Source organism: Aedes albopictus, chromosome 1 (genome assembly GCF_035046485.1).
Source record: "Aedes albopictus strain Foshan chromosome 1, AalbF5, whole genome shotgun sequence".
Lineage (NCBI taxonomy): Eukaryota > Metazoa > Arthropoda > Insecta > Diptera > Culicidae > Aedes > Aedes albopictus.
In genome coordinates, this window is record NC_085136.1 from 261,519,971 (window position 1) to 261,546,209 (window position 26,239).

The 26,239-nt window shown below is 42.1% G+C and overlaps 2 protein-coding genes across 2 annotated transcripts in view; both read right to left on the bottom strand.

Moving 5' to 3' along the window:
* Nucleotides 1-26,239, bottom strand: part of LOC109416910 (SH3 domain-containing protein 21) — a 328,588-nt gene that overhangs the window by 106,420 nt on the left and 195,929 nt on the right. The window lies entirely within an intron of this gene.
* LOC109418826 (uncharacterized) lies at nucleotides 19,094-26,206 on the bottom strand. The gene is made up of 2 exons (XM_062846714.1): nucleotides 23,696-26,206; nucleotides 19,094-20,499 (listed from the first exon to the last, which is right to left on the bottom strand). Exons 1-2 carry the CDS (start codon nucleotides 23,709-23,711, stop codon nucleotides 19,094-19,096), a joined length of 1,422 nt encoding a protein of 473 aa, XP_062702698.1. The 5' UTR covers nucleotides 23,712-26,206.

A 26,239-nucleotide genomic window follows, 5' to 3' on the forward strand; every position in this document is an offset into this window, starting at 1 on the left:
AAAAAAACCGCGTTATTTCAAGACCCGTCGTAAAAAAAACCGCGTTATTTCAAAAAACGTCGTAAAAAAAGTCAAGTCTCGTTAGATGTGGTGCTGACTATTTTACGCGTGTTTTTGAAAAAACGCGGATTTTTTTTACGACGGTTTTTGAAATAACGCGGTTTTTTTACGACGGGTCTTGAAATAACGCGGTTTTTTTTTAGGACGGACCGCGTAAAAAAAACCGCGTAAAAAAAAAACCGCGTAAAAAAAAACCGCGTAAAAAAAAACTTCAGTGTAAACCTTTTCAGGTTTTATCATAGATAATTATCTACACAGATAAAAATAATGATATTTACACGTCATGTAAACTTCATTTTAGTCATGTAAACTTAGTGTTGTGATGGTTTACATGATATATCATGTAAATTTATGTTATATGTCATGTAAACACTCAGAGTCATGCTGAATTACATGACAAATAATGGAAAAAGAGCAGCTTTTGGACAACCGGCAACATGCTTTCCGTGCGGGATTCGGTACTAATACCTATTTTGCCACTTTGGGCCAAACCCTGAAAGAAGCCCAAGATCTGGTATTGCAGCGCCTCATTGTTAAAAGTACGCCGACACAACTAGCTTCGCCTGGATTCTCGGCCATTGTGGTAACAAATCAGCAGATAATCTTGCCAGTTTCGGTCATTCCATTCTGTAATGTTCACGCAACGGAAGAGCATGTACCCAACTAACAATCGCAAGCCACAAACAAGCATGCATGCTGAATTGTTGCTTCATAATAGTAATGATAACTAAAATTATGATGTACACTGTACTGTACAAAAGCTTTTTCAATGGAAAAAGTAGCCAATGTTCAACCTTTTGTATCGGTATTAACAATAATAATTTTCAAGCGTTCAATAAAATTTTTATTCGACTTGCAGTAATTCCTTTACAAAATGCGACTGTGGAATCGAGTTCAGTTCTAGGCCTGCTGGCGACGGAGATAGTCGAGAGACTCCGTAGCTTGAAGTAATAGAAGCGCCCGTCAAGCGAATTGGGAGTCGTGAGTTCGATTCTCACCGGAGTACGTGGATTTCTTTTCATAATTCAAATCTCAATTTGTTCATCGAGCACATGTTCTGTTGTGCACATAAATGTCAAAGCATTTTCAACAGTGTAATTTCCCACATGGCTTGGTCAGCCAAAGCAAAATCAAGAAATTGACATTTACAAAATAGTTTAACGAGACCTTTTTCTGCTTCCTAAAGTTCCTGTGAAAATTAGCACATTTATTTGTATTATGTGTTTTTCATAAGCCAAATAAGCGCTTTCATTTCATCATACTTCGACTCAGAGTGCCTACCTTTTGTTGGCTACAAAGTAACTTGTTACGTCCTGGGGTTCGGGGTGGCCGGGAGACATGACAGTCTATTTGTACTCTGTAGTAGGCTTAGGTGAATAAATCTAGATTCTAGTAGGTTATGACTTGGACAAAATGACATTAGGAATCATTCTGTAATAAACCTTAGAAAAGAAACCACTACAAGCCTATTACTTCCTACATCATCAGAAGTGGGATAATCTACATAGCCAAGATCGGATCACCTGCAGCGGTTTGCTTTAGAACCAATCAGAATGGAGAATAGAAAAATCGTTTCTTCACGAAGTACTTCAGCGGAATTCATTCTTGGGGATGGATGACTCGCCCTTCATGGAAAAACAGGCGAATCAGGATCAGCGGATCTTTTTTTTTTGTCTTTATTTTTGAGATTTTCAGCCCTAGGCTGGTTCATCTCATATCCTCAGCGGATCTCATTCTGGAGGATGGGAATCTCGCCAAACTTGAAGAAAGTATTCGCTTGGAGCAGTTGATTGAACAACAGTCTACAAGAAGAACATCGTATTCCAGAGTTACACCAATGAACGGTCCTGAATTTTGCAATCAACAGGCCGATGTCAATAATCGGGGAACCGCAAGTTTATCAAGTTTACAACCACCTTTATGGAGAAATTCCGTTGCTTTTAACGCGGTTCGTTCACCACAAAATATGAGAAAATGGGTAGATGATGACAGCTCAAATATTGATAGTCTCGATGAGGACATCGAGAATGTCAGGATGGCCGAGTTGTAGTAGGCTTAAGTGAATAAATCTAGATTCTAGTAGGTTATAGCCAAGGAGAATACATTTTACTAAGGTGGCGCAGATAAACATTGCAAACCACTGGTTGTCTCTTCCACTCTTCTGGTGTTCTTATGCAACTAAAATAGTGACGTCACTATTTCAGTTCCATAAGAACACCAGAAGAATGGAAGAGACAACCAGTGGTTTGCAATGTTTATCTGCACCACCTTACTAAAATGTATTCTCCTTGGGTTATAGCCAAGTTTCGTGTTCAAAAGGAATCGCTCAAGAAAGTTCTTGACTGATTCCTGTCAGAAACTTTCCACAGTGACTGCCATTTGAATTGTCATTCCTTAGCAACTGCGTACTGCGATCGAAGAAAAACGGTTTCTTGGGCGATTCAGGCAAGGAATTTCCCATGCATCAAGATAGGTCAAAAAATTCCTTCTGAACTGCAAATAGCCCTTATGACTTGGACAAAATGACATTAGGAATCATTCTGTAATAAACCTTAGAAAAGAAACCACTACAAGCCTATTACTTCCTACATACTCCCAGGTGTAGCGAATAACAGATTAAGGACAAACGCCTTGAAATCCCGCTTGAAAAGTGCATCAGAGCTTCGAACGCACAAATCTCGAGAAGCAAGCTACAAACAACAGTGAATTTTATTATTTTGTTATTGCTCACTTGTAAAATAAGCTTAAAATACGAAGATCAGGTGCGCTGATTTTGTTTACGAAGAGATTTGTGCGCTCGAAATCGTGAGTAGGTTCCAAAGTCGGCCATTGTGGCGGTCATTTTGGGATTCTAACAAGTCTGTCCTTAAAACATAACTTTATTTACACTAATAAAATGTACAATACAAAAACGACACGTTACTACACGAAGGCTACATTACTTCTGATCTAATGTCTGCGATTGTGCATCGACCGAGGCATAACGAAATGCTATCGGCGAGCACGCAGAACGACGAGAGCATGAGAGCCAATCCAGTAGTGGTACTCAACATAACTTTACTCCAACGCCGAACGTATAGTAGAGCACCAACTTCGTCGGTCTTGGGCTATGTTCCTTCAGTTTCCCCAAACGTTTAGTAGATCTTCTTCAACCGCATGCAGCCAGCGAGTTCGCGGCCGCCTACCTCTACCGGGTTCTCTACTGAATATTGTTTTCGCTATTCTTTCTTCCGACATTCACACTACGTGTCCAGCCCACTGAAGTCTGCCGTATTTTATACGTTTCACAATATTCGCATCTTCGTACACTTGGTACAACTCATGATTCATGCGTCTGCGCCTCTATTTTCTTGTTTCCCACCGAGAATTGTCCGCAGCACTTTGCGTTCAAAAACTCCAAAAGCTTTTCGGACTACCTCCTTTAACGTCCACGTTTCGTGACCGTAGAGGGCAACCGGAAGAATCAGCGTCTTATACAGAGCGAATTTTGTTTGCGTTTGCAAGTTATGGGACCTAAGCTGGCTACGCAATCCGTAAAAGGCCCTATTCGCAGCTACAATACGCCTTTTACTTCACGGGAAACGTCATTGTAGCATGTCACAAGTGGTCCAAGATAAACAATTTCGTCAACAACTTCAAACACATCCCCATCAATCACTAACACCACTAGGCCTGTTTCTGTCTTTACCCGCTATCATGTACTTCGTCTTGGTAGAGTTAATCGTCAAGCCTATTCTCGCTGTCTCTCTCTTCAGAGGAGCATAAGCTTCCTCCACTGCCCTACGATTGATGCCGATGAGATCAATATCGTCCGCAAAACCGAGGAGCATGTGGGACCGTGTGATGATAAAGCCATTCCTCTGCACGCTTGACCTTCTAATCGCTCCTTCGAGTGCAATGTTGCACAATAAATTTGAAAGAGCATCCCCCTGTTTCAATCCATCCTAGGTCACACACGACGTAGACACTTCGTCCGCGATTCGAATACTTGATTTTGATCCATCCAGCGTTGCGCGTATCAGCCTAATTAGTTTCACCGGAAAACCATGTTCTGACATTATCTGCCAAAGCTCATTTCTTTTCACTGAATCGTACGCTGTTTTAAAATCAATGAACAGATGGTGAGTCTGCATGTTATATTCCCGAAATTTATCTATGATCATCCGCAGTAGGGTCAAGTGGGGTAAAATGCCATTTTTCAAACTTTCATCGTTTTCAATGATAATTAGCCTCATTTGTTAGGCTTTCAAAGTGGTAACAGCAACTAGACAATATTTGCTCGATACTGCAGCAAAACTATTCACTAAACTATTGCATTTTCATCGATTTTTAGCGATTTCAAAAACTGATTCGTAAAACGGAAGTGGTGCAAAACTACCATCTGCCATGGGGTAAGATGCCACTTCATGAAAACATTCAAAAATTACGTTCATCAGTTTTCGGGCATTTCCGACTCCTTTCCCCCCTCTGTCCCGCTTTTTTCGTATACTCAGTAAATGAAGTGTTACCCCCCTCCCCGCAAAACGATGATCGTAATATTTCAATGACCCCTAACATGGGAAGCGTAGACATCAACAACCATGCGTCTCCATGGGTGCCTCAATCTCGTTGGAAACACTTGGCTGGTAATAAAATCACCAGAAAACCTTAATTGCTAGCACGAAAAACCGGAAGTTGCCAATTTTCATTAGGAAATCAAAAGATTTTTCGTGGATTTGCTGGTCTAGCTTCTAGAAGAATGTTCGATGCAAACATATCTTGACACCATTCACCTATAGTAATGATCAAGTGCCATTCAGGAATGATTTTATGAGTTGGGCCATTTTACCCCATCTTGGCATTTTGGGCTCTGTTCCCCTATAAACATTTGATCCGTCGTTGATCGGCCCTCACGAAAACCAGCCTGGTATTCGCCGACGAAGGACTCCTCAAGAGGTCGCAGTCTGTTGAACAGGACACGCGACAGTATCTTATACGTCGAATTTAAAAGGGTAATCCCTCTGTAATTGGCACACTCCAGTCTGTGCCGTTTCTAGAAGATTGGTCATATGACGCCAATGGCGTCACGTCATCCAACCTGCTGGTGGGCAATTCTTCATCCTCCCAAATCTTTATAATAATCTGGTGGATTGATTGATGTAGCTGCTCGCTTCCGTGCTTAAGACAACGTGCTTCGACTCAGAGTACAGGATGAAAAACACGTGTTTTTGACTGAACAACAGCTGACCCAAGCAACCAAAAGTTCGGATTTCACTTGAAACGCGGACTCAGAAGTTTACATTTGGTTCAATTCTAGTTTCGTCGAACTTGATTCTCCAAAAAGTTACTCATGTATTGTTTATGAACTTGGAAGTACATGTACAAGCTTTTGACTTCTCTTCAAAACGACATTAAAGTCGAAAACAGGTTCAGAAAGAACTTACGTTGAACTTTAGAGCAGAGTTCAACCAAATATTAACCGAACTCATTTTGAACTTTTCCGTGCCTCTAAAGCTCAAATGAAGTTCATATGAACATGTTCCAACAATTTGAAATATTCCATTCCGAACTTGTTTCGAACTTGTTTTGAACTTACTACTCAAAGTTCGGATAAATATTAACCGTACCAAAAGTGAACTTCACTTGAACTTCGGCGACAGCGGAGCTGGGGAGAAGTTCTCATTCAATTAAATCATTCGGGAATCGAACGCAGCAACCACAGTTTGTGTTAATTTCACAAGTACACTTCGTTTCACTATAATATATCAACGTACTTACTTGTAATCAACGCAAAACATCCATATTGTGTGGCTCAAAAGCTGCCCCGCAGCGGACAACTGGTAGAGCAGAATTCCGCCGGAGTTTTTTTCAGCTGCGAATAATAGTCTCCCATGTTTTCAACCCCGTCTCACTAGTCGCACCAGCGCGCCGGTAATCGACGCGATCGTAATCACTGAAAACATATAAACTTTTCTAAATTATTGACACTGGCACTAATTTATTGCTTTGCACTTGTTCAAATTACGAACCAAATCAAACTGAAAACGTCAAACTGTGTAAGTTCACAAGAAGTTCCACGTAAACTTTTTTCGAACCTTCGGCTTCAGGTTCAGAGAAAGTTCACACGCGAATCTGATTGAGCTCTACTAAAAGATATCAGCACATCAAAAATTATTTCAAGGTATATGGATTCCTCATGTACTAATGTGTCTTAATAATAAATTACTTTGAGGTCTAAGCGCATTTTTTTTTCTGATTTTTTCGAAGCTTATTTTTAAGCTGAATAGCGTTCCCTTCAGCGACACAAGTGTACTTTTTGTGAACTGAAATTCGGTTAATTACTTAAAAAGTGAGCTGAATAGAATGCTATTCATCTTCCTTCGAATAGCTGATTAAGCCCAAACATGCTATTTTATCCGAACTTTTGGTTGCTTGGGGAGTTAATATGTTGTTCAGTTGTTAACCATAATGTTCTGTGCGGATTCACCACTGCTGAATAGGAGTCAAAGTGTGATCATTATTAACCCTTCAGCACGCGCGCTGTTGTAAAAAGTACAACACTACCAAAAACCCTCGCTCGTCGTATACAGCGCGAGTGTGGTGCAGTTTCGGTTGCTTGATGGCGCGCGTCCTGAAAGGTTAAACCACGGAAAATTTATGTTTTGATTTGAGCGCTTCTATGCATCATCTCTAGGATGGCGCATATAGGAAGGCATGCGGCTGGCAATCGACGGATCTCGGGTTCGAATCTTGATTTAGGTAAATTTATGTGAAGTTATTATTTCACAATAGTTGTTCACAGCATAAGCGCCAATCATACACTCTCGTGGAAATTGAAAAAAAAATAACATGTTATTTATTTTTAATCATTTTTGCTGAAGCTGAATAATAGCTTAACTATGTAGTTGTAAAACGACAAACAACAAACAGTTCAGTTGGTACAGAACACCATGCTTTATAGATTCTCCAAATTTGTTTGAACAAAACCCAAACCCGACGTTTATGCCTAAAAATTATCCAAATGTTATTCACCATCAAGCTGCATTAATTCGTCGTAAAGGTGCTTGTAAAATGAGTGATTGTTAGTTGGGCGGCAGAACGTGAAACGTTGCGAACAGAAGCGGAAACAGCAGACCCGCCTTTTTCGGGGGAAAAGGCGCCGCCTGGAAGAAGCGGAATGCGAGGAAATGGAACTGCTGTGCCGTTCCCATGAAACACGGAAGTTCTACGAGAAGCTGAACGCATCCCACAACGTGACGGACGGACGCACGTGTAATGATCGAAAGGTGGAAGCAGCACTTCGACCAGCACCTACGCCATTCAGGAGGACGTAGGCACGGAAGACAATGACAACGCGTTGCAACGGAGGGAATTACTACGTCAATGGCTGATTCACCTGCTCAAAGCCAACAAAGCAGCTAGTAAGGATGGTATCGCAGCTGATCTCATCAAGATGGGCCCAGAAAAGTTGGCCACCAGTCTGCACAGTTTGATAGTCAGGTTCTGGGAAATCGAACAGCTACCGAAGGAGTGGAAGTAAGGGATAATCTACCCCATTCACAAGGCGACCATTTGGAATGAGAAAACTTTAAATCCCTTCATCATTTTGAGTGCTGCCTACAAAGTGCTATCCCAGATCATCTTCTGTCGCCTGTCACCTAAAACGAATGAGTTCGTGGGAAGTTATCAAGCCGGCTTCATCGACGGCCGGTCGACAACGGACCAGATCTTCACCGTACGGAAAATCCTCCAGAAATGCCGTGAATACCAGGTCCCAACGCATCACCTGTTCATCGACTTCAAGGCGGCCTACGACAATATCGACCGCACAGAGCTATGGAAAATCATGGGACGAGAACAGCTTTCCCGGGAAGCTTACCAGCTTACCAGAAGCTTCTGGAACAAATTTCTAGTATAAAACGCTTTGTGATGAAACAATTTTTTGGCTGCGCCGCTATTTTGAACCTGTGGCTTAAATTCAGTGAATATTTTTATGAAGTGTGTTTGTCAAATGAAAAAAGGTAATATTGAACATCGAAAACCCCTCCCAGAGCAAATTTCTGGCTACGCCACTGATCCAGTTCATTCGAATCTCGACGGCGACTACGACAAAGTTGTGGACTTTCCGGCCTACTATTCAACATCACCCTGGAAGGTGTTATGCGACTAGCCGGACTCAACAGCCGTGGCAGCAATGTAACGATAGACGGGATAGAAGAATTCATCTACCTCGGTTCTTTGCTAACGGCTGACAATAACGTGAGCCGTGAAATACGAAGGCGCATCATCAATGGCAATCGTGCCTACTACGGGCTCCAGAAGAAATTGCGGTCAAAAAAGATTCACCCCCGCATCAAATGTACCATGTACAAGACGCTAATAAGACCGATGGTCCTCTACGGACACGAGACATGGGCCATGCTTGAGGAGGACCTGCAAGCACTCGGAATTTTCGAGAAACGTGGTGCTTAGGACGATCTTCGGCGGCATGCAGGAAAACGGTGTGTGGCGGCGAAGAATGAACCATGGGCTGGCTGCACTTTACGGTGAACCCAACATCCTGAAAGTGGCTAAAGCTGTACGGATACGGTGGGCAGGGCATGTTGCAAGAATGCCGAACAACAACCCTGCAAAGCTAGTGTTTGCTAACCATTCGGTTGGTACAAGAAGGCGTGGAGCGCAGAGAGCACGATGGACGGACCAGGTGGACGTGATCTGGCGAGCGTTGGGCGTGACCTAGGATGGCGTGACAAAAGCTGGAGAGCTGCACCTGCAAATAGGGTATTAATGGCGGCAAATTGTTGATGCAGTGTCATCTTGAATTTGATGTTGAACTAAAGAAAAGAAATGAATGAAGATTTTGATTTAGTCATAAACAAATGATCAAATTTGTTCTGATGGCTGGTCACTACTGTGTCTCTGCTGACTTTCCTCCGTCCGCTGTACGCCATACGAGACAAATTCCGGCACTTTTCCTTGCCGGTACCGCGCAGCACCACCACAACAAAGCAATCCCTACAAAGAGGACGCTCTTTCACACATCCATGTTCCGACTCCGAGCGATACCAAACGAGCCTCCGACGACGACGACAACGGCGGCGGCAAGTGAGCTTTTCTCCTGAGCGAGAGATAAAGATGCGAAAATTTTCACTTTTACTCATGTCGCCCGGTTTCCACCCATCGAACCCAACCACCCACCGACACCCTGCCCCGGGGATGCGATGAAGGCGAAAACGAACGAAGCTTTCGCGGCGAACATGAATCGATAGCGCGCGGTCCTTTTGGCTTGGGTGTGTTGGTTGTCGATATGCGGAGCGCGAGCGGAGAGGCAGACAGCCACCATTCACCCCCTTCCAAGCATCTGCGGAAAGGGAGAGTGGAACGCACACGCATTGAGATCACCCAGGTTACCGTTCGAGAATGTATTTTCTTTTTTTTAATTAGTGACTACCGTATTGGTCCTAACTTAGGGAATATTCAATTGCTATAATTAAGAAAGATCCTACCAGGAATTTCTCCAATGAAATCCTCCAAAAATTCCTCCAGGATAGTCCTTCTGCTAAGAATTCCTTCAAAAATCCGTCTAGGAATTTCTCCAGAAATTCTTTCAAGAATTCCAACACGAACTCTAATAAGAATTTCTTCAAAACTTGCTCCAATACTTCTGCCAAAAATTCCTCCAAAAATTCCTCCAGGATTTTGGCCAGAGATTCCTGTATAAATTCCTCTAGAAATATCTCCAGGGATTTTTCAGAAATTTTTCCAGGAAATCCTTTAGAAACTCCTCCAAGAATTTCTCCAAGACATTCGCCAAGAATTCCTTTCACAATTCCATCCAAGAATTCTTTCAGGACTACCTCAAAGACTTCTTTCAAGAATTCCACCAAGAATCTGTCTAGGAATTTCTCCAGGAATTCCTACAAGAATACTTCCAGGAATTTCTTCAAACATTTTTTGATGAAATTTCTGAATGAAATCCTGGATGATTTTTTGGAGTATTTCCTGGTGGAATTCGTAGAGTGATTCCTTGAGAAATTCTTGTAGTATTTCCTACAGCAAATTCTGTAGGAATTCCTGAAATAATTCCTGGAACAAAGTCTAGAGGAATTCCTGTAGTAATTCCTAGAGAAATTTCTGTAGTTATTCCAGGAGGAATTCATAGAGTAACTCCTGAAGAAATTCCTGAAGGAATTTCTGGAGTCACGGTGTCTATGATAGAAGAACATTATTAGAAAAAAAAATCAGTATCCTTAAGTCACCTCACCAGTGCGAATATAGATTCGGATCACTACTCATGTAGTCGCTGTATGCATGCGCTCAAAACTTCCGACAGTTGTCACCACGTGTCGAAGTCGAACGCCGCGGCTCACATCGAGCAGCTGCGTAACGTAGAAGTGGCTCAACCAACGAAAGAGCAGCTTGGCGCAGCTACACTTGAAGATGACTGGAGGGACATCCGATCCGCCGCCATAGGTAGTACCTCGGTTACAGCACTAGGCTTCGCGACTCCGAATCACAGAAACGACTGGTACGACGGTGAATGTGAACAGTTGAAAAACGAGAAGAATGCAGCATGGACGAGAATGCTGCAACACCGTACGAGAGCGAATGAGGCACATTACAGACAGACGCGGAACAGGCAGAACTCAGTCTTCCGGATGAAGAAGCGCCAGCAGGAAGAACGAGATCGCGAAGCGATGGAAGAGCTGTACCGCGCTAAGGACACACGAAAGTTCTACGAGAAGCTGAACCGATCGCGCAGAGGCTTTGTGCCACAAGCCGACATGTTCCGAGATAATCACGGGAATATTCTCACGAGCGTACTTAAGGTGGTCGAGAGGTGGCGTCTGCATTACGATGAGCACCTCAATGGCGACGTTGCAAGCACCGAAGGTGGCGCGGTAACAGATCTAGGAGTACGTGGGCAGGACGAAAGATTTCCAGCCCCTAACCTTCAAGAGACTGAAAAGGAGGTTAGCCGGTTGAAAAACAACAAGCCGCTGGAGCAGATCAACTACCAAGCGAGTTACTAAAACACGGTGGAGAAGCACTGGTGCGAGCACTACACTGGGTCATTACCAAGATTTGGGAGGAGGAAGTATTACCGGAGGAATGGATGGAAGGTATCGTGTGTCCCATCTACAAAAAGGGTGACAAGTTGAATTGCGGGAACCATCGCGCGATCCACTACTGAGCGCTGCCTACAAGGTACTCTCTCAAATTTTATGCCGCCGTCTATCACCGATTGCAAGAGAGTTCGTGGGTCAATATCAGGCCACAGAGAACAGACGTCTATCTTCGCTCTCTGCCTTGTGTAAAACATTGTAACGGTCATTTTAAAGTATGTGGTTATGCTCCCGTTGCGCGGCGCTAGCGTCCCATCACTTACATTGTTGTGTTGTCATTTTTGTTTCCAGTGCTCGCCGTCTTTGACCGTTTGGCGCTCGTGTCACTTTGTGGGCTCGTGTATTTCAACGATGAACACTGCCATCATGGGGTCAAATCGACTTTTTATGTGGAGCAGTCTCCGTTGGTGGCGTTGAGGTACACTTAAATCCTTTACACACGATTTCGACGTATTTTTGTTCGAGCTTAAATGTCTGTTCTCTGTGATCAGGCTGGATTCATGGGTGAACGCGCTACAACGGACCAGATGTTCGCCATCCTCCAGGTGTTGCAGAAATGCCGCGAATACAACGTGCCCACACATCACTTGTTCATCGATTTCAAATCGGCGTATGATACAATCGATCGAGAACAGCTATGGCAGATTATGCACGAATACGGATTCCCGGATAAACTGATACGATTGATCAAGGCGACGATGGATCGAGTGATGTGCGTAGTTCGAGTATCAGGGACACTCTCGAGTTCCTTCGAATCTCGCAGAGGGTTACGACAAGGTGATGGTCTTTCGTGCTTGCTGTTCAACATTGCGTTAGAAGGTGTAATAAGAAGAGCGGGGATAAACACGAGTGGGACGATTTTCACGAAGTCCGTTCAGCTGCTTGGTTTCGCCGATGATATTGATATTATTGCTCGTAAATTTGAGACGATGGCGGAAACGTACATCCGACTAAAGAGTGAAGCCAGGCGAATCGGATTAGTCATTAATGTGTCGAAGACAAAGAACATGATGGCAAAGGGCTCCAGGGAGGAATCACCGCGTCCGCCGCCCCGAATTTATATCGACGGTGATGAAATCGAGGCGGTTGAAGAATTCGTGTACTTGGGCTCACTGGTGACTGTTGGATCCAAACTTGGGAGCAGCCGACGAACACGTCTTTCATTCACGAAAATGGTACACAGAATGATCTCAAGGACGAATTCACGTCAACGCATTTCCTGCTCGACTCCGTCTTCGACGTTGCGTTTCTCTCTCTCTCTCTCTTCATCTTCTGAACGCAACAAGCTGCGTTTCATGATTCCCTGTTGCCAGATCTGCTCTGGTTTATTCAATACCCAAATAGTTATCGAAATTGTTACCCAAATAGGGTATATGTACCATTCCTTGGCCTAATATGCAAGCCGCCTTGACAATTTTGACCATAACTCATGAATTAATAGCACTACAAATAATATGTTGACCCTATTACACACTCTGGGCAGTGCATATTTCACCAATTGGATGTAAACTAACGTAAATATTCAAGAATTTACTTTATTAAGTTGAAAAGATTCGATGCGATCCCGGATAAAAAATCACCATTCATTACATGGTAAATATTATTAACATATGACTGGTTTTATTGTTCACAATAAAACACATAGTAGATTTATTGTTACTTTTTACAATAGAAATCAAGCCCATATAGTTCGTACAATAAGTTAACATTAGCTTTATTAGTGACTAATTGATTCGATTGTTTTTCAATAGTTCTATTATAATTTAAAGTTACTATCAGTAAAAATTAATTTAAGTTGTTTTTATATAGTTGCAAAAGTGCCTGCAAAGTTCTCATGGACTTTTTATTAAAAAAGACTTTATTTCTCAATTACACTTAAAAACAATTCGTAACAAATAAATAACAATAAACATTATTGTTGCTTGGATCATGTTTGTATAATCAAATACAAAATCACTTGACATATTTTTTTATAGTTTTCGTTTTAAATTTGAGTACAGTAGATGTTTCGGTTATCGAATGTTGTTCGCTAAAACTTCAACGACTGACAGATGTCAAGCCGTGTTGGCAGAGGAAGCTCTCAATGAATAACTGAGGAAGTAGTTATAGAAAACTAGCTGAAAAGCAGGTTTTAGCCAAGCGAGGACGTTACGACAAGAAAAAGATGAACAATGATTTTTCTAATGTTTTCCAATAAATTAAAGGAATCTAGAAAATAGTAAACTACCATTGATAACAATACAAATACAATTTGTTTAATGGGGTCAATTGAACCGATGTTAAAATAAACATGCAATAATATTTGTTGTTATGTAAACAGATTTCGCCTTTGAAAAACCAAAGAATTCATATTTCTCGGTAACATTTTTCTTCAGCATTTACAGATTCTAATGGCCACATGAATTGTGAACGATTTATGGTATGAATCATACGACCTGAGGTCTGACTTGTGATATTTGGCAGTTATTTGAAAAGATTGATGATAGATCTTATCAACAGCTGCCAAGCAACACATACCAGACAGACATCAGAGTGTTTGACTCTTATCATAAAATGTGCATATCATTCTGGCGGCTGTTAGTGCTCGTAAATGCTGGATATAAATGTTAGCGGGAAATATAAATTCTATGAATTTTCAAAAGCGAAAACTGCTTACAAATAACAACAAATATTATTGTATTTTTATTGCAAACAAGGATTTATTTGACGCCATTCAATTAATTGTATTTGTATTGTAAGAACAATGAAAAAACATTAAGATATATGGTTTTCTTTTGAAAATTGCCCTAAAAATGTCTCATAAAAACACAATACATTCTATTGTTTTTCGCGAAAAAGTGTATGAAAATTTTCTCAAAATTTTATGGTTAAGATACATAACGACCACCCTTTTTTATTGTAAAAGTGCCATTTACCATTCGCCGAATGGTATAGAACAATAGGGGCGATGGTGAGTGTGCTGTGCAAATTACAATACGTTTAATGATTAATAATTTTCGAAAAAATGGTGTTGTAACAATAAAATTTATCGTATTTTTATGATATTTTTTATCAGGGATGGTATGCAACGTTGGTCTATGGTACAAAAATTGGCCTATTAGTGGATACAACGTTGGCCTATTGCTTTCTCTGCACTAGAACCACTAATTATCTCATTTTTTAAATATTTCTGCCGAAGCATTATCTCTGGTTGTTCAACAATCTTACTTCTAAACTACATTTCCGGAGCCAAATTTTCAAAAAACTATAAATATATCACTAAAACTAAAGTTCTTTCTAAATTTAGTAACGAAAACAACGCAACCCTATTATTGGGATTTATTTTTACAGTCACCACACACAAAATCTTTCTTCCTGTTCGTTCTTTTGGTTCTCACGCAAGCAATGTTGTTGACGTCACTTTATCGGTGTTGTTGGCGTCACTTTACTGATAGGCCAAGATTTGGGTACATAGTGAAAAAAATGTCCTCAATATTCGGCCCACATTCAATTTGTAAAATGGTTATTATTCGTTGAAAACAAATATACAAGTTCAAAATAGCGTCTTTGACCGTCGCATCAAATGTTCAGTTATTGAAAAGTCATTTCGAAAAGTACCAGAGTTATGCTATTTATGATCATGTATATAGACTACCCACTAAGCCGAAGAATTATGGCGTCTACAAAAGCTAAACAAAGTGACATTTTCATTCAATTTGAATGCTCCAAAGTGCTAAAATTGAAACGAAATGTTACAGTTGTTTGGCGCAAAGCTTTTTCGATATCCAGTTATGCGTGTTTGTATGAGTTTTTGGTTTACGTAGAGATAGGCCGAACGAAGGGACTATGCCAACGAAGCATCCCGATACCCTAGTTATCGAAATATGAATTCCGCAGCGTACTAAATACAACACCAACATATATCTTTATTTTATTACTTTCACCCGTCTCTTTTACTACATGTGCCCCTACTTGTACTCTCCACACGTGAAAATAGCATTCCCCTTACTTACTCATAAATATGATGATGATCAAACTTAAAAATAACTGACATTCAAAATAATCTGATACTATTTCATTTTCGGCGAGTTAATACTTATCCTGTGCACAGTTATTTGATGAAATTGAATAGATCTTGTGATGCGTGTACACATTGACGTTTTACTGATCTACTGATGGATTTCAAAACAATCAAAGAAAATCATTTTTTCACGTTTATTCACTGCAAAGAACGTTGTGCCTGCTCAGTTTCTTTTTGTTTTGATTTATTTTATTTAGTTCATTTCAAAAGGTAAAAAAAAAAACAAATTTCATAACAATCCTCCGAATTTACATCCCTTTCTTTTCACAGCTTCAATTCATATTCAGGGATTAGTAAAACACCTGATAAATGTAATCGTCGCCAAATCGGGTTGGCCGCTTCAACCCCGATCGTTGACGAAGACTTCTGGAATCGTTAGTACATTCCGATGTACCGCCCGCGGAACTTTCATTCGTTGTGTGCGGTTTATCCGTCGAATCATCTGATTTGGTCAGAACTTCTTCATCCGATGCACACGAAGCTGGCTGTGGTGCCAGTTTTACATCTTGGACATTCCTGGCATACTGGATCCCGGACCTGCTCATCACCACCACCTTCGCTCCGTCCCTTGCTATAACCTCAAAACGTTCCGGCGAGAAATTAGCATCCGTCTTGCTCCTTTTTTGCTGGGCTAAGAAGACGGTGTCGCCGATTTGAATCCCACTATCCTTCGCTCCACGTACGCGGTCGGCGTATTGTTTGGATACAAGCTTTGTTTCGGCATCCCTCTCTGCAATGTCTGTGCGGTCGAGTTGGTCCATCTCCTCGGGTGAATTTGAATTCCAAAGGCCCGGAAAATTGCCTCTGAATTTCCACCCAACCATGAGTTCGAAGGGTGTTACCAGTAATCGTGAATGTGGAATAAGAGTGTTATGCCTGTGAACGTATTGTTGAAGTGCCGTACGCCAGTTCGTTCCATCTAGTTTGGATGCTGATAATGCCTTGATGATTCCTGAATTCTGCCTTTCTACGGCCCCATTGCTCTGAGGGCTAAGAGGCACCGATTTCCTTACCTTCACTCCTCTGCTTTCCCAAAAAGAAATGAATCCTGAGCTTTGGAATGGAGGACCGTTGTCGCTCTGTATGACTCCAGGGTAACCCCACATCCGGAAGATTTCTGTCAGAGCTGAGTTAGTATTAGCAGTGTCAGTTGTTCTCATCTCCACGACGAAAATGTAGCGCGAATATGTGTCCGTTACTACTAGAAATTCTCCTGATCCGAAAGATGGCACTGCCAGGAAATCTATTTGTAGCATTTGCCACGGTCCTTCGGGTTGTTTTCGTGAACATAACGGTAGCGGTGGGTTTCTCCTGGAAAGTTGAACACAAGTGGTACAATCCTTCATGAAGCGAGTAATTTCGGTGGACATTCTGGGCCACCAGAAATATTCGCGCATCACACGCTTCATTGCCACTTCTCCGATGTGTTCCCCGTGTGCAGATCCAAGCGCCTTCTTTCGTAGTAGGTAGGGTAGAATCACTCTGTCATCCTTGAATACCATAGATCCATGCGATCGGAGGTCATGTTTGTGGGCCTCATATGCCTTCAGGTCTACTGGCCACTTGTTGGATGCCAGCGCTCCTCTCACAGATAATAACTCGCTGTCCTTTTCAGAGGTTGCTTCTATCTCATCCCAGGTAATGGCCATGTTACCTGAATCCAAAGAGTAAAGGTAGTGACTTTCACGATCTTCTTCGAAGGGTATTGCGTCCTGTGCTGCTGATATTAGTCGAGACAAAACATCGGCCACATTCTGATGTCCTGGCACTCTTTGTATTTCGTAGTCATAAGGCTGTAGCCTCAAAGCCCAGCTCTCTGCGCGTGATATAGCCCGTTTGCCCAAACGATGATTCACACTGAATATATACTGAATGGCTTCCGCGTCTGTTCGTATGATGGAAGGCCTGGTGAGCAAGTAGGAAAATCTTTCTACGCCCCAAACGACTGCAAGTGCTTCTTTTTGCGTTTGGGGGTATCGTTTTTCCGCCGCAGATAATGCTTTGGACGCACAAGCCACAATCCTTGGAATACCGTTCTCATCTATTTGCGCAAGTACCGCACCCAAACCACTAGGGGAAGCATCCACGAAGAGTTCGAGACGATCGGTCAGATTTTAGTACCCAAGTCTTTTTATGGAATTGGAATCTCGTCCTTCAACAAATTGAATTCGTTGTTCTCCTCATCGGTCCAATAAAATACTTGGGAGTTCGCCAGATTCCTCAGATGTTCAGTTTTAGCGGCACGGTTGACAATAAATCTATCCACAAAGGTAAGCAACCCCAAGAAACTTTTGACTTCAGCACAGGAGTTTGGTTCTCTGAAATCTTTAATCGCTTGCACCTTTTCTTCCTCGATTTGCCAACCGTCTGATGTTAACTGGAAACCGATGAATTTTACGGACTGGCTTCCAAAGACGCATTTGTCCTCGTTCAATTTGACATTATGGTTAGCAAGACATGCAAGAACTTTCGCCAGATTCTTGTCATGCTCCTCTTTTGTTCTGCCAAATATCAAACAGTCATCCAGGTAGTTTATGCATCCCTCGCAATCAGCCAGAACTGTTCTTTGGAGCGTCTCCTGAAAAATGTCAGGAGCGTTGCATAAGCCGAACGGGAGCCTGACGCACCGAAACATACCGAATTCGGTAAAGAAGTTAGTAAGGTGTCGCGACTCTTGATGTAACTCAATGTGAAAAAACGCATTTGAGAGATCAATTGTCGAGAACCATCTAGCGCCGTGTAACTCCGATACTATCTTATCCAGTGTAGGGATCGGGAATGGTGTTCGCTGTATGTAGCGATTGAGTCCACGCAAGTCGATGACCAGACGTATGTCATCTTTCCCCTTTGGTACGATCAACATCGATGAACAGAAGGATGTATCCATCCCATCCACTACGCGCTCAATAATGTTGGCTGATACCAGGTCCTGCAATCTTTTCTCAACCAACGATTTTACGGCCAGAGGGATATTCGTGAACACATTTCTGCACGGTGGTTTTGACGTATCGTATGTGATTTTAACCGGTGGTACATTGAATTTAGGAAACGTCCCATCGAGAGCTAATGTTGCTATTTCGCCTGCATACAACGGATGCTCGAACGTGTGTTCCATCACAGGTTGAAGAGGAACTTGTAGACCCAACATTAATATGCTATAACGTGAAGCAGTCGGTCTTCCCAGCAAAGCACGAGCTTCCTTGACCACGTAGAACTTTTCAATATACGTTGGTCTATCTTCGGACACGTATAGAGGAGCATGGAATGTGGCAAGGACGTTTTTGTTACCTTCCGTCGCATACGCCTTAAGAGGTCTATCCGATTTATGCTGCACATTTAGAATTCCGCTGTTGTAGACGGCGTTAGTCGTTAGTTCCTTAAACATATGTTCCGTGAATGTATTTACTTGCGCTCCGGAGTCAATCATGAAGCTGCATCGCATTCCTGATACGGTTGCAGTGATGATTGCGTCGTCGAGTCTGGAACTGTGGTGACTTGATCTCGGACCTCTGATTTGGGTACCTTCCTGTAGCATGTTCTGAACTTCCATGCTTGTGGACTCTTTGATAACAGTGCTGCAAATTGAGCTTTCTGTTTCAGATTTCGAGCACTTCTGTAAAATGTTAGTTTGATTAATTTACGTTGAAATACCGATTATTATTATTATTATTTTACCTCGATTGTTTGCTCGGTTGCGGATTCTGGATTATTTCTGGTCGACTCAAGAGAACCATCTTTGGTTTTGGCAACGATTGTTGTTGATCCAACGACCTGACCATCTTGTTTCAAAAACTTGTGAATCACGTCGAGTACACTGCTTGCTGGCTATGCCATCTTTATGCTCTTCTCATATTTTCCGCTTTGATTTTTAAACGACTGTAGAGGACTCACCGACGAACCGACAAGCCCGTTGGATATGGCCCAGAATTCCGCAAATATTGCACTTTTTGTCCTTGTGATTGCAATCGTTACCTCCATGATACGGACTGTGGCAACGCCAACATTTCTCTCCCCGTGTTGATCGATATGAAGGACCACCGCCAGCATAACTATGTCCGCCTCTCGGAGCCCGGGAGCCACCTCTGAAGTACTTAATGCCATAGTCCTGGGAGGCGCTTGAAGGCTTATACTCGGACTGACGATAAGGGCGCTTTGGATAGGATGCGCTTACTGATGCCACTACTGCCTGCTCTGGATTTTCATACTTCTTACGGACGAATTCTTCGTTTAGCTTTATGGCTTCGATTTCACGCACTTTGTCTACCAGGTCTGTGAAGCACTGGTTGCGACTCAACATTTTCAACGACGCCGTCCGAACTTCTCGGTTGGTTGCATGTTCGGAGACGGTTGCAACAATCTGCTCAAACTCTTTAGAATCGTCGAACTCACACAATCGAGCCATTGAGCCTACACGGGTTATGTACGATAGGTCCGATTCCTCCGGTTTCTGAGTCAGCAGCGCTAGTCTTCTTCTCAAGAGCATAACATCGGATCCCGATCCGAAGTATGATTTGAGCCTGGACATTGCATTAGCGAACGGAAAACAGTCGGCATTCGGGTCATCCATTGACGACTTAGTGTTCCTGAATACTTCAAGTAGTTTTGCTCCAGCCTTCACTTTGAAAATCGTAAACTTAGTTGCTTCGTCGTCTACGCCAGCTAACATCATCGAATCCAACAGAAGGTCTTTCCAAGATTCAAAGGATTGGCGATGAATTTCGCCATCCTCAGCCGGTTTGCACTCTGGAATGTTTACGGATGCAATGGATAACTGGTTGATGGATGTATAGAAACGAGACTCTTCAATGTTCGATGATGCTGGCGCTCTACGGGTACTGCAAAACCGGGATTCTCTTTCGAATTCTGACCCATTGCCGTCTCTCCCCATTTGGATTGCCATCAGCTCCTCGTTCAGTTGCTTGCTTCGTTTGAGCTCATCCAAACGTTGAGTATTTCGTGCCTTTTCCGATGCCAACTCACGGGACAAGTTTTTGGCCCTGTTTGTCTTTTTCTTCCTGCCTGTCGACGCTGATTCTGTTGCTTCGCCCTCTTCATGGGTGCTGATTTCCGCTGTCGTCTCGCATGTCAAATCCAGTTGCTGTGTATTCGTTACTTGTGATAGAGTCGGATTTTTCTCCTTGTCTGACCCTTTCTGCTTATTTGCTGTTGTTTTTCTTGCCTCACGTACTCCGCGAGAGGCAGTTTCTTCTCTTGGTTCGCGTGTCAAATCCTTCATCGTGTAGCTCTTTTGTTGTTTTCTTTGCACCGTGTGTTCTGTAAAATATAGATAAAAAAAATATTTTCTTTCAGACGAGACCGCTTCGCTCAGACAGCTAATACATCCAACTGCATTTGAATTTACGGAAACACGATTGAAATTATTGTAAAGGTCAATTTACCTATACGCCAAATAATTGAATTTAATCCTCTTTATTATTAATTTTTGTTTTGTAACTAGCACCTCTCACCGTTTATTCTTTTTTTTTGTGTGTAGAGACCGCATCGCTCATACACTTATATTTCATTATAATTATTAGTTATTTATTAATTTTTTTTTTTTAATTTGTGTTGAGACCGCACCGCTCATACACCTTCATTTTGTTTTCATTTTCTTGTCTTGTGCAGAGACCGCATCGCTCTTGCACTGTAACATTATCTGAAGTAAGGATGACGTCATTTCAACATCATTCATTTGTGCTGAGACCGCACCGCTCATGCACTTTTTTTGTATTTCTATATTTATTGAGGCCACATCGCTCTTATACGGTACAACACGTTACCGTGATGCCTAATCGGAGTTCCCGGATAAAAACTAACCATAGGGTGTATGGTGAAAACCATTCCTGCACCTTACAGTGTACCAGCTACAATAAAGTGTATTGTAATGAAATGGTTCGCTATACTATACATTTAAATTGGATTTTTATGTAACAATATATTATACTGTTTTTCTTACGTTTGAACCATTCACTTTTCCGAAACATTATTTTTCCGTGAATTTTTAATTATTTCTGGTGTTCGATTTGAATAGATCGTATGTTTGCTGTGATTCCTATGCAGATTCGACCTATTCAAATCGAACACCAGATTTATTCAGTTTAAGATTTTTTCCGTGCTTTGTTTTGTTGATGTTTGTGACTTTTTTGATGCAAAGGAAAGGAAAGAAAAAAAAGTGAATAAGTTGAAACATCAATTTAACCTTTTGGAATCGATTTTTTTCGCCGCTGTTGACGCAACCTCGCTGGTGTCGAACACGTTTGTTATGCTCGGTTTCATCGCCGGGGTCATATATGACCCCTCCGGCTCCAAAGGGTTAATGCCAATAACATGTTTAAATCAGTGGTAAACCAGATGTCCTAAGAACTGCAGGTCCAAGCAGGGGTCCAAGAGATATGGCGGGCTCGAGGGCGGGCTAGGTGTGTAGGGTGCGATGAGAGAAATACTAATGCAATGAAGGCCAACCCGGAAAGATGCAGGTCAGATTACCGTAAATCAGTAGATGAGTTCAACACTTCAACACTATTCTTTCTGTATTTGCATTTAGGGGAGTTTTCTCCTCTTCTCTCATGTGAACTTGCCTTCGACCACAATCGAATCAAATGCGGTTGACAAACTTTATCTTTGACGTAGAGCCATCTTTATCATATGGACTGGACTGAACACTGAAATGACTTTTAATATAGGTTCATCTGCGGGTTCGCTTTTCAACCTAACTTATATTTGAATCGAACTTGACAGTTATCTCATGAGTTGTTATGTATTTCAAACTTTAGTCAAACTGGTGCCTCAATATTGCAATAACGGTTAAGCACGCTGTAATGATACTTATGTACCTCGTCACCCACTTCATGCAACTACATTAGTGGTCTAATAACACTTAGCGCGCTCGGCATAGTTCCATCATGCCGCTCAAAGTGTTGCCACAAATAATGCTTAGTTTGCGAAACCCGGTTATCTGGCTGGTGGGGAATGGGAGCCTAAGCTTCAACTGTTAATGCAATCAGAGACTACTCAGACTTAGACGTGGGCGATCCTATATATGAAGGGTCATCCAAAACGCTCTGGGAATTCCCAAAGCGCATTCTAATAAATCTAATAAGCCTAAGATGCTATTAACAGGAGGAAAATGGCAAGATAATATAACAATATATGGTTTATGTAATGTAAAACAATTCAACATAACAAAAGAGAACCATTCCAAAACCATTTGATTAAATGTATAACCAGTAGTGAAATTAAAATTAAAAACAATTTATTTACGATACATTTTATTGTTTGAAACCATTCATGTACCATACAATGTACGGTATATTTAAACCCACGTATCAGTATTTTGAACAATTCATTAACAATAAAATGTATGGTTTTGCAAAAAAATATATATGGAGAAAAATATTTTTTTATATTGTTACGATACTTAACAACCTGTATAATATATTGTAAAAATCTTATTTACAATTCACGGTATAGTATCCAACATTACATCTTATTGTTTTTGTATTTTTATTTTTACAGTGCTGTCTATTGTAAAAATATGGTTCTTAATAGTACTGTTACAATATAACGTTCGGTTTTTCTACTGTATTTTTTATTCGGGTTCCCTCCATCTTGGAATGATTGTCTACACCACGGGTTCCCAACCGGTGGTCCGCGGCCCCCTGGGGGGCCGTGAAGCCAGTCCAAGGGGGCCGCGATGCTACCAAAAAATTGGTAATTTTTTATTCTATTTGTGCAAATTATACCAACTTTTAATTTTGTAAACCGCCACCCCCAAAAGCCACAAATTTTCAGTATAAAACGCCTTCAAAAGAAAAATGTTTCGGCTGCGCCGCTATATTTCAGCTATAATTTAAATTGAATGTACATGACAATATTGTTTACGAAATGTGAGTGTCGACAGTAAGTTTCTGGCTACGTCAATGTACCCAAAAAACTCGGTTTCGTTCATTTAATTCATTTTTTTCCTAAAAAATTCATTGGGCCCCAGATATTTCGACAATTCTGAAAGGGGGTCGCCACCTCAAAAAGGTTGGGAACCCCTGGTCTACACCATATTTTTCTGCTTCACTCGAATTCCTAGTTCTCACTTTCCAACATAGCCTTTTTCTTCGATAGCTGCGATTTTCCACCACATCCCGACATTCGCGTGCATAACCGTCCACAACACGATGAAATAGTTGTAGCACAGACAAACAGACGTAACACTTGCGAAACTTCCATCGACCACGCTTTTAACGATCATTTTAAATTTTCATAGTTGTGGCTTTCACAACCAGAGGCGCGCGCATCATTTTTCTATGCGTTTGACGTTTCACACTAGCGCCTTCTGTTGACGATATGGCACAACACAGCGATTCGTGCAACTTTTCCACCAGGTGATGGTAGTGTGAACTGGGCGATGGATTTCCATGAAAATCGTTCAAGGTGTTACGTCTGTTTGTCTGTGGTTGTAGTTTCACTTTTTACTTACCTACCGGCTCCGCCATGTCGGATCCAAACTTGGGAGCAGCCGACGAACACGTCTTTCATCCACGAAAATGGTACACAGAATGATCTCAAGGACGAATTCACGTCAACGCATTTCCTGCTCGACTCCGTCTTCGACGTTGCGTTTCTCTCTCTCTCTCTTCATCTTCTGAACGCAACAAGCTGCGTTTCATGATTCCCTGTTGCCAGATCTGCTCTGGTTTATTCAATACCCAAATAGTTATCGAAATTGTTACCCAAATAGTTATCGAAATATGAATTCCGCAGCGTACTAAATACAACACCAACATATATTTTTATTTTGTTACTTTCACCCGTCTCTTTTACTACAGTGACCACCGACAACGACACCAGCAGAGAAATTCAGAGGCGCATTGTGGTAGGAAATCGTGCTTACTCTACGCAGAACTCTACGATCGAATAAAGTTCGCCGTAACACGAAGTTGACTATCTACAAAACGCTGATTAGACCGGTCGTTCTCTATGGACACGAAACATGGACCCTACGTGCAGAGGACCAACGCGCCCTTGGAGTTTTCGAACGGAAGGTGTTGCGTACCATCTACGGCGGAGTGCAGATGGAAGACGGGACTTGGAGAAGGCGAATGAATCACGAGCTGCATCAGCTGCTGAGAGAACCAACCATCGTCCATACCGCGAAAATCGGGAGGCTACGGTGGGCGGGTCACGTCATCAGGATGTCGGATAGCAACCCGACTAAAATGGTTCTCGAGAGTCATCCGGTAGAAGAAGACGTGGTGCGCAGCGAGCTAGGTGGGTCGGCCAAGTGGAGGACGATCTGCGGACGCTACGCATTGTGCGGAACAGGAGACAAACAGCCATGGACCGAGTGGAATGGAGACGGCTAACAGCAGAGGCTACCCCGGCCTTAGCCTGATCGGTAAGTAAGTATGCCACCCACCAAATAAAAGCTAAGGGTGTTTTCATTTGATGCTAACAGCGAAACGTTTTATCGGTGGTCATTTTCCCATACAAATTTTGGGTAAAAAGTACCCAAAAATGGGTAAATTTCGGAAATTTGTTCTAGAAATCACAAGAGGAACCCCTTGGTAGAATTCTGGTCTGGCGAAGCTCAGGAAACAATGTAGAAAGAGTTGGAACAGACGACATTCGGCTGGATCGGAGGCTTTCAGGTCGGCTCGCAAGCCTACCAGAAAGCTCTTCGGTCTGCTGAACGATCCGGCTGGAAAAACCTTTGTCAAATGTTTCCAGTCTGAGTGAAGCCAGTCGATTGAACAAAATCCTTGCAAAATCTAAGGATTTTCAAGTGAACGAACTTCGTTTGCCAAATGGTGATTTCACTTCCTCTGATGACGAAGTTTTGGAATGTTTATTCAGTACACACTTCCCCGGATGTGTGGATATTACATCTTCGGATGAACCTGATGTCTTTTCTTGTAGTTATGATTCTTTAGCTTCGGCTCGGAGTATCATAACTTTATAATCGATCGAATGGGCACTTAATAGCTTTGCTCCTTTCAAATCTCCTGGGGCAGATGGGATTTATCCTATTTTGCTTCAGAAGGGATTTGATCATTTCAAACATGTTTTGAAACAACTACTTGTTTGCAGTTTTGCTACAGGGTATATTCCCAAATCCTGGCGGGATATTACTGTAAAGTTTATTCCGAAAGTGGGTCGCGCGTCGTATGAAGAAGCAAATAGCTTCAGACCTATCAGTTTGACATCTTTTCTTCTGAAATGCTTAGAACGCATTGTCGATCATCACATCCGTGATGTTCATCTGGCAAATGTGCCTCTTCATGTGAACCAACATGCTTACCAATCTAGAAAGTCCACTGTGACTCTTTTACACAAAGTTGTTTACGATATCGAGAAGGCATTCGCTCAAAAGCAATCCTGCTTGGGTGTTTTCTTATGCCGTTTTTCTTTTTTAACCTGGGTTGGAACTGGATTGGCGGAAAATGTGTATACAAACAACGTCAAATAAACTTTAGTACAAGCGAAACCGAAGTCGGGTTGGGGTTGAAACTGTGATCTGATCCAGTTCCAACCCAGGTTGGAATTGGATAATAAAGAAAAACGGCATTAGATATCGAAGGTGCCTTTGACAACGTGCCTTTCTGTGCCATATTGGAAGCCGCACGGAGTCATGGCATATCACCTATGATTTCCAATTGGATTCACCAAATGCTCAAAAACCGACATTTCTTCTCGACATTGCGTCAAGCGGCGATTAGGAAACTGAGTGTTTGTGGATGCCCCCAAGGTGGAGTATTATCACCACTTCTGTGGAATCTCGTAGCAGATACGCTATTGAGGCAACTCAATAATAGAGTTTTTCCTACTTATGGTTTTGCCGACGACTACCTAACATTGATAGTCGGTATTGTAGTGAATGTGCCAAATAATTGATTGAAATTAGTTGAGCGTGCCTTCTTGCAGTACTAGACTGACTGCGAAAGCCATTGATGATGATGATGCATAAGTCGAGAACGCACGCTTGTTTGCGCTTCTTGCACATGAATGAAAGGGGAGAAACATT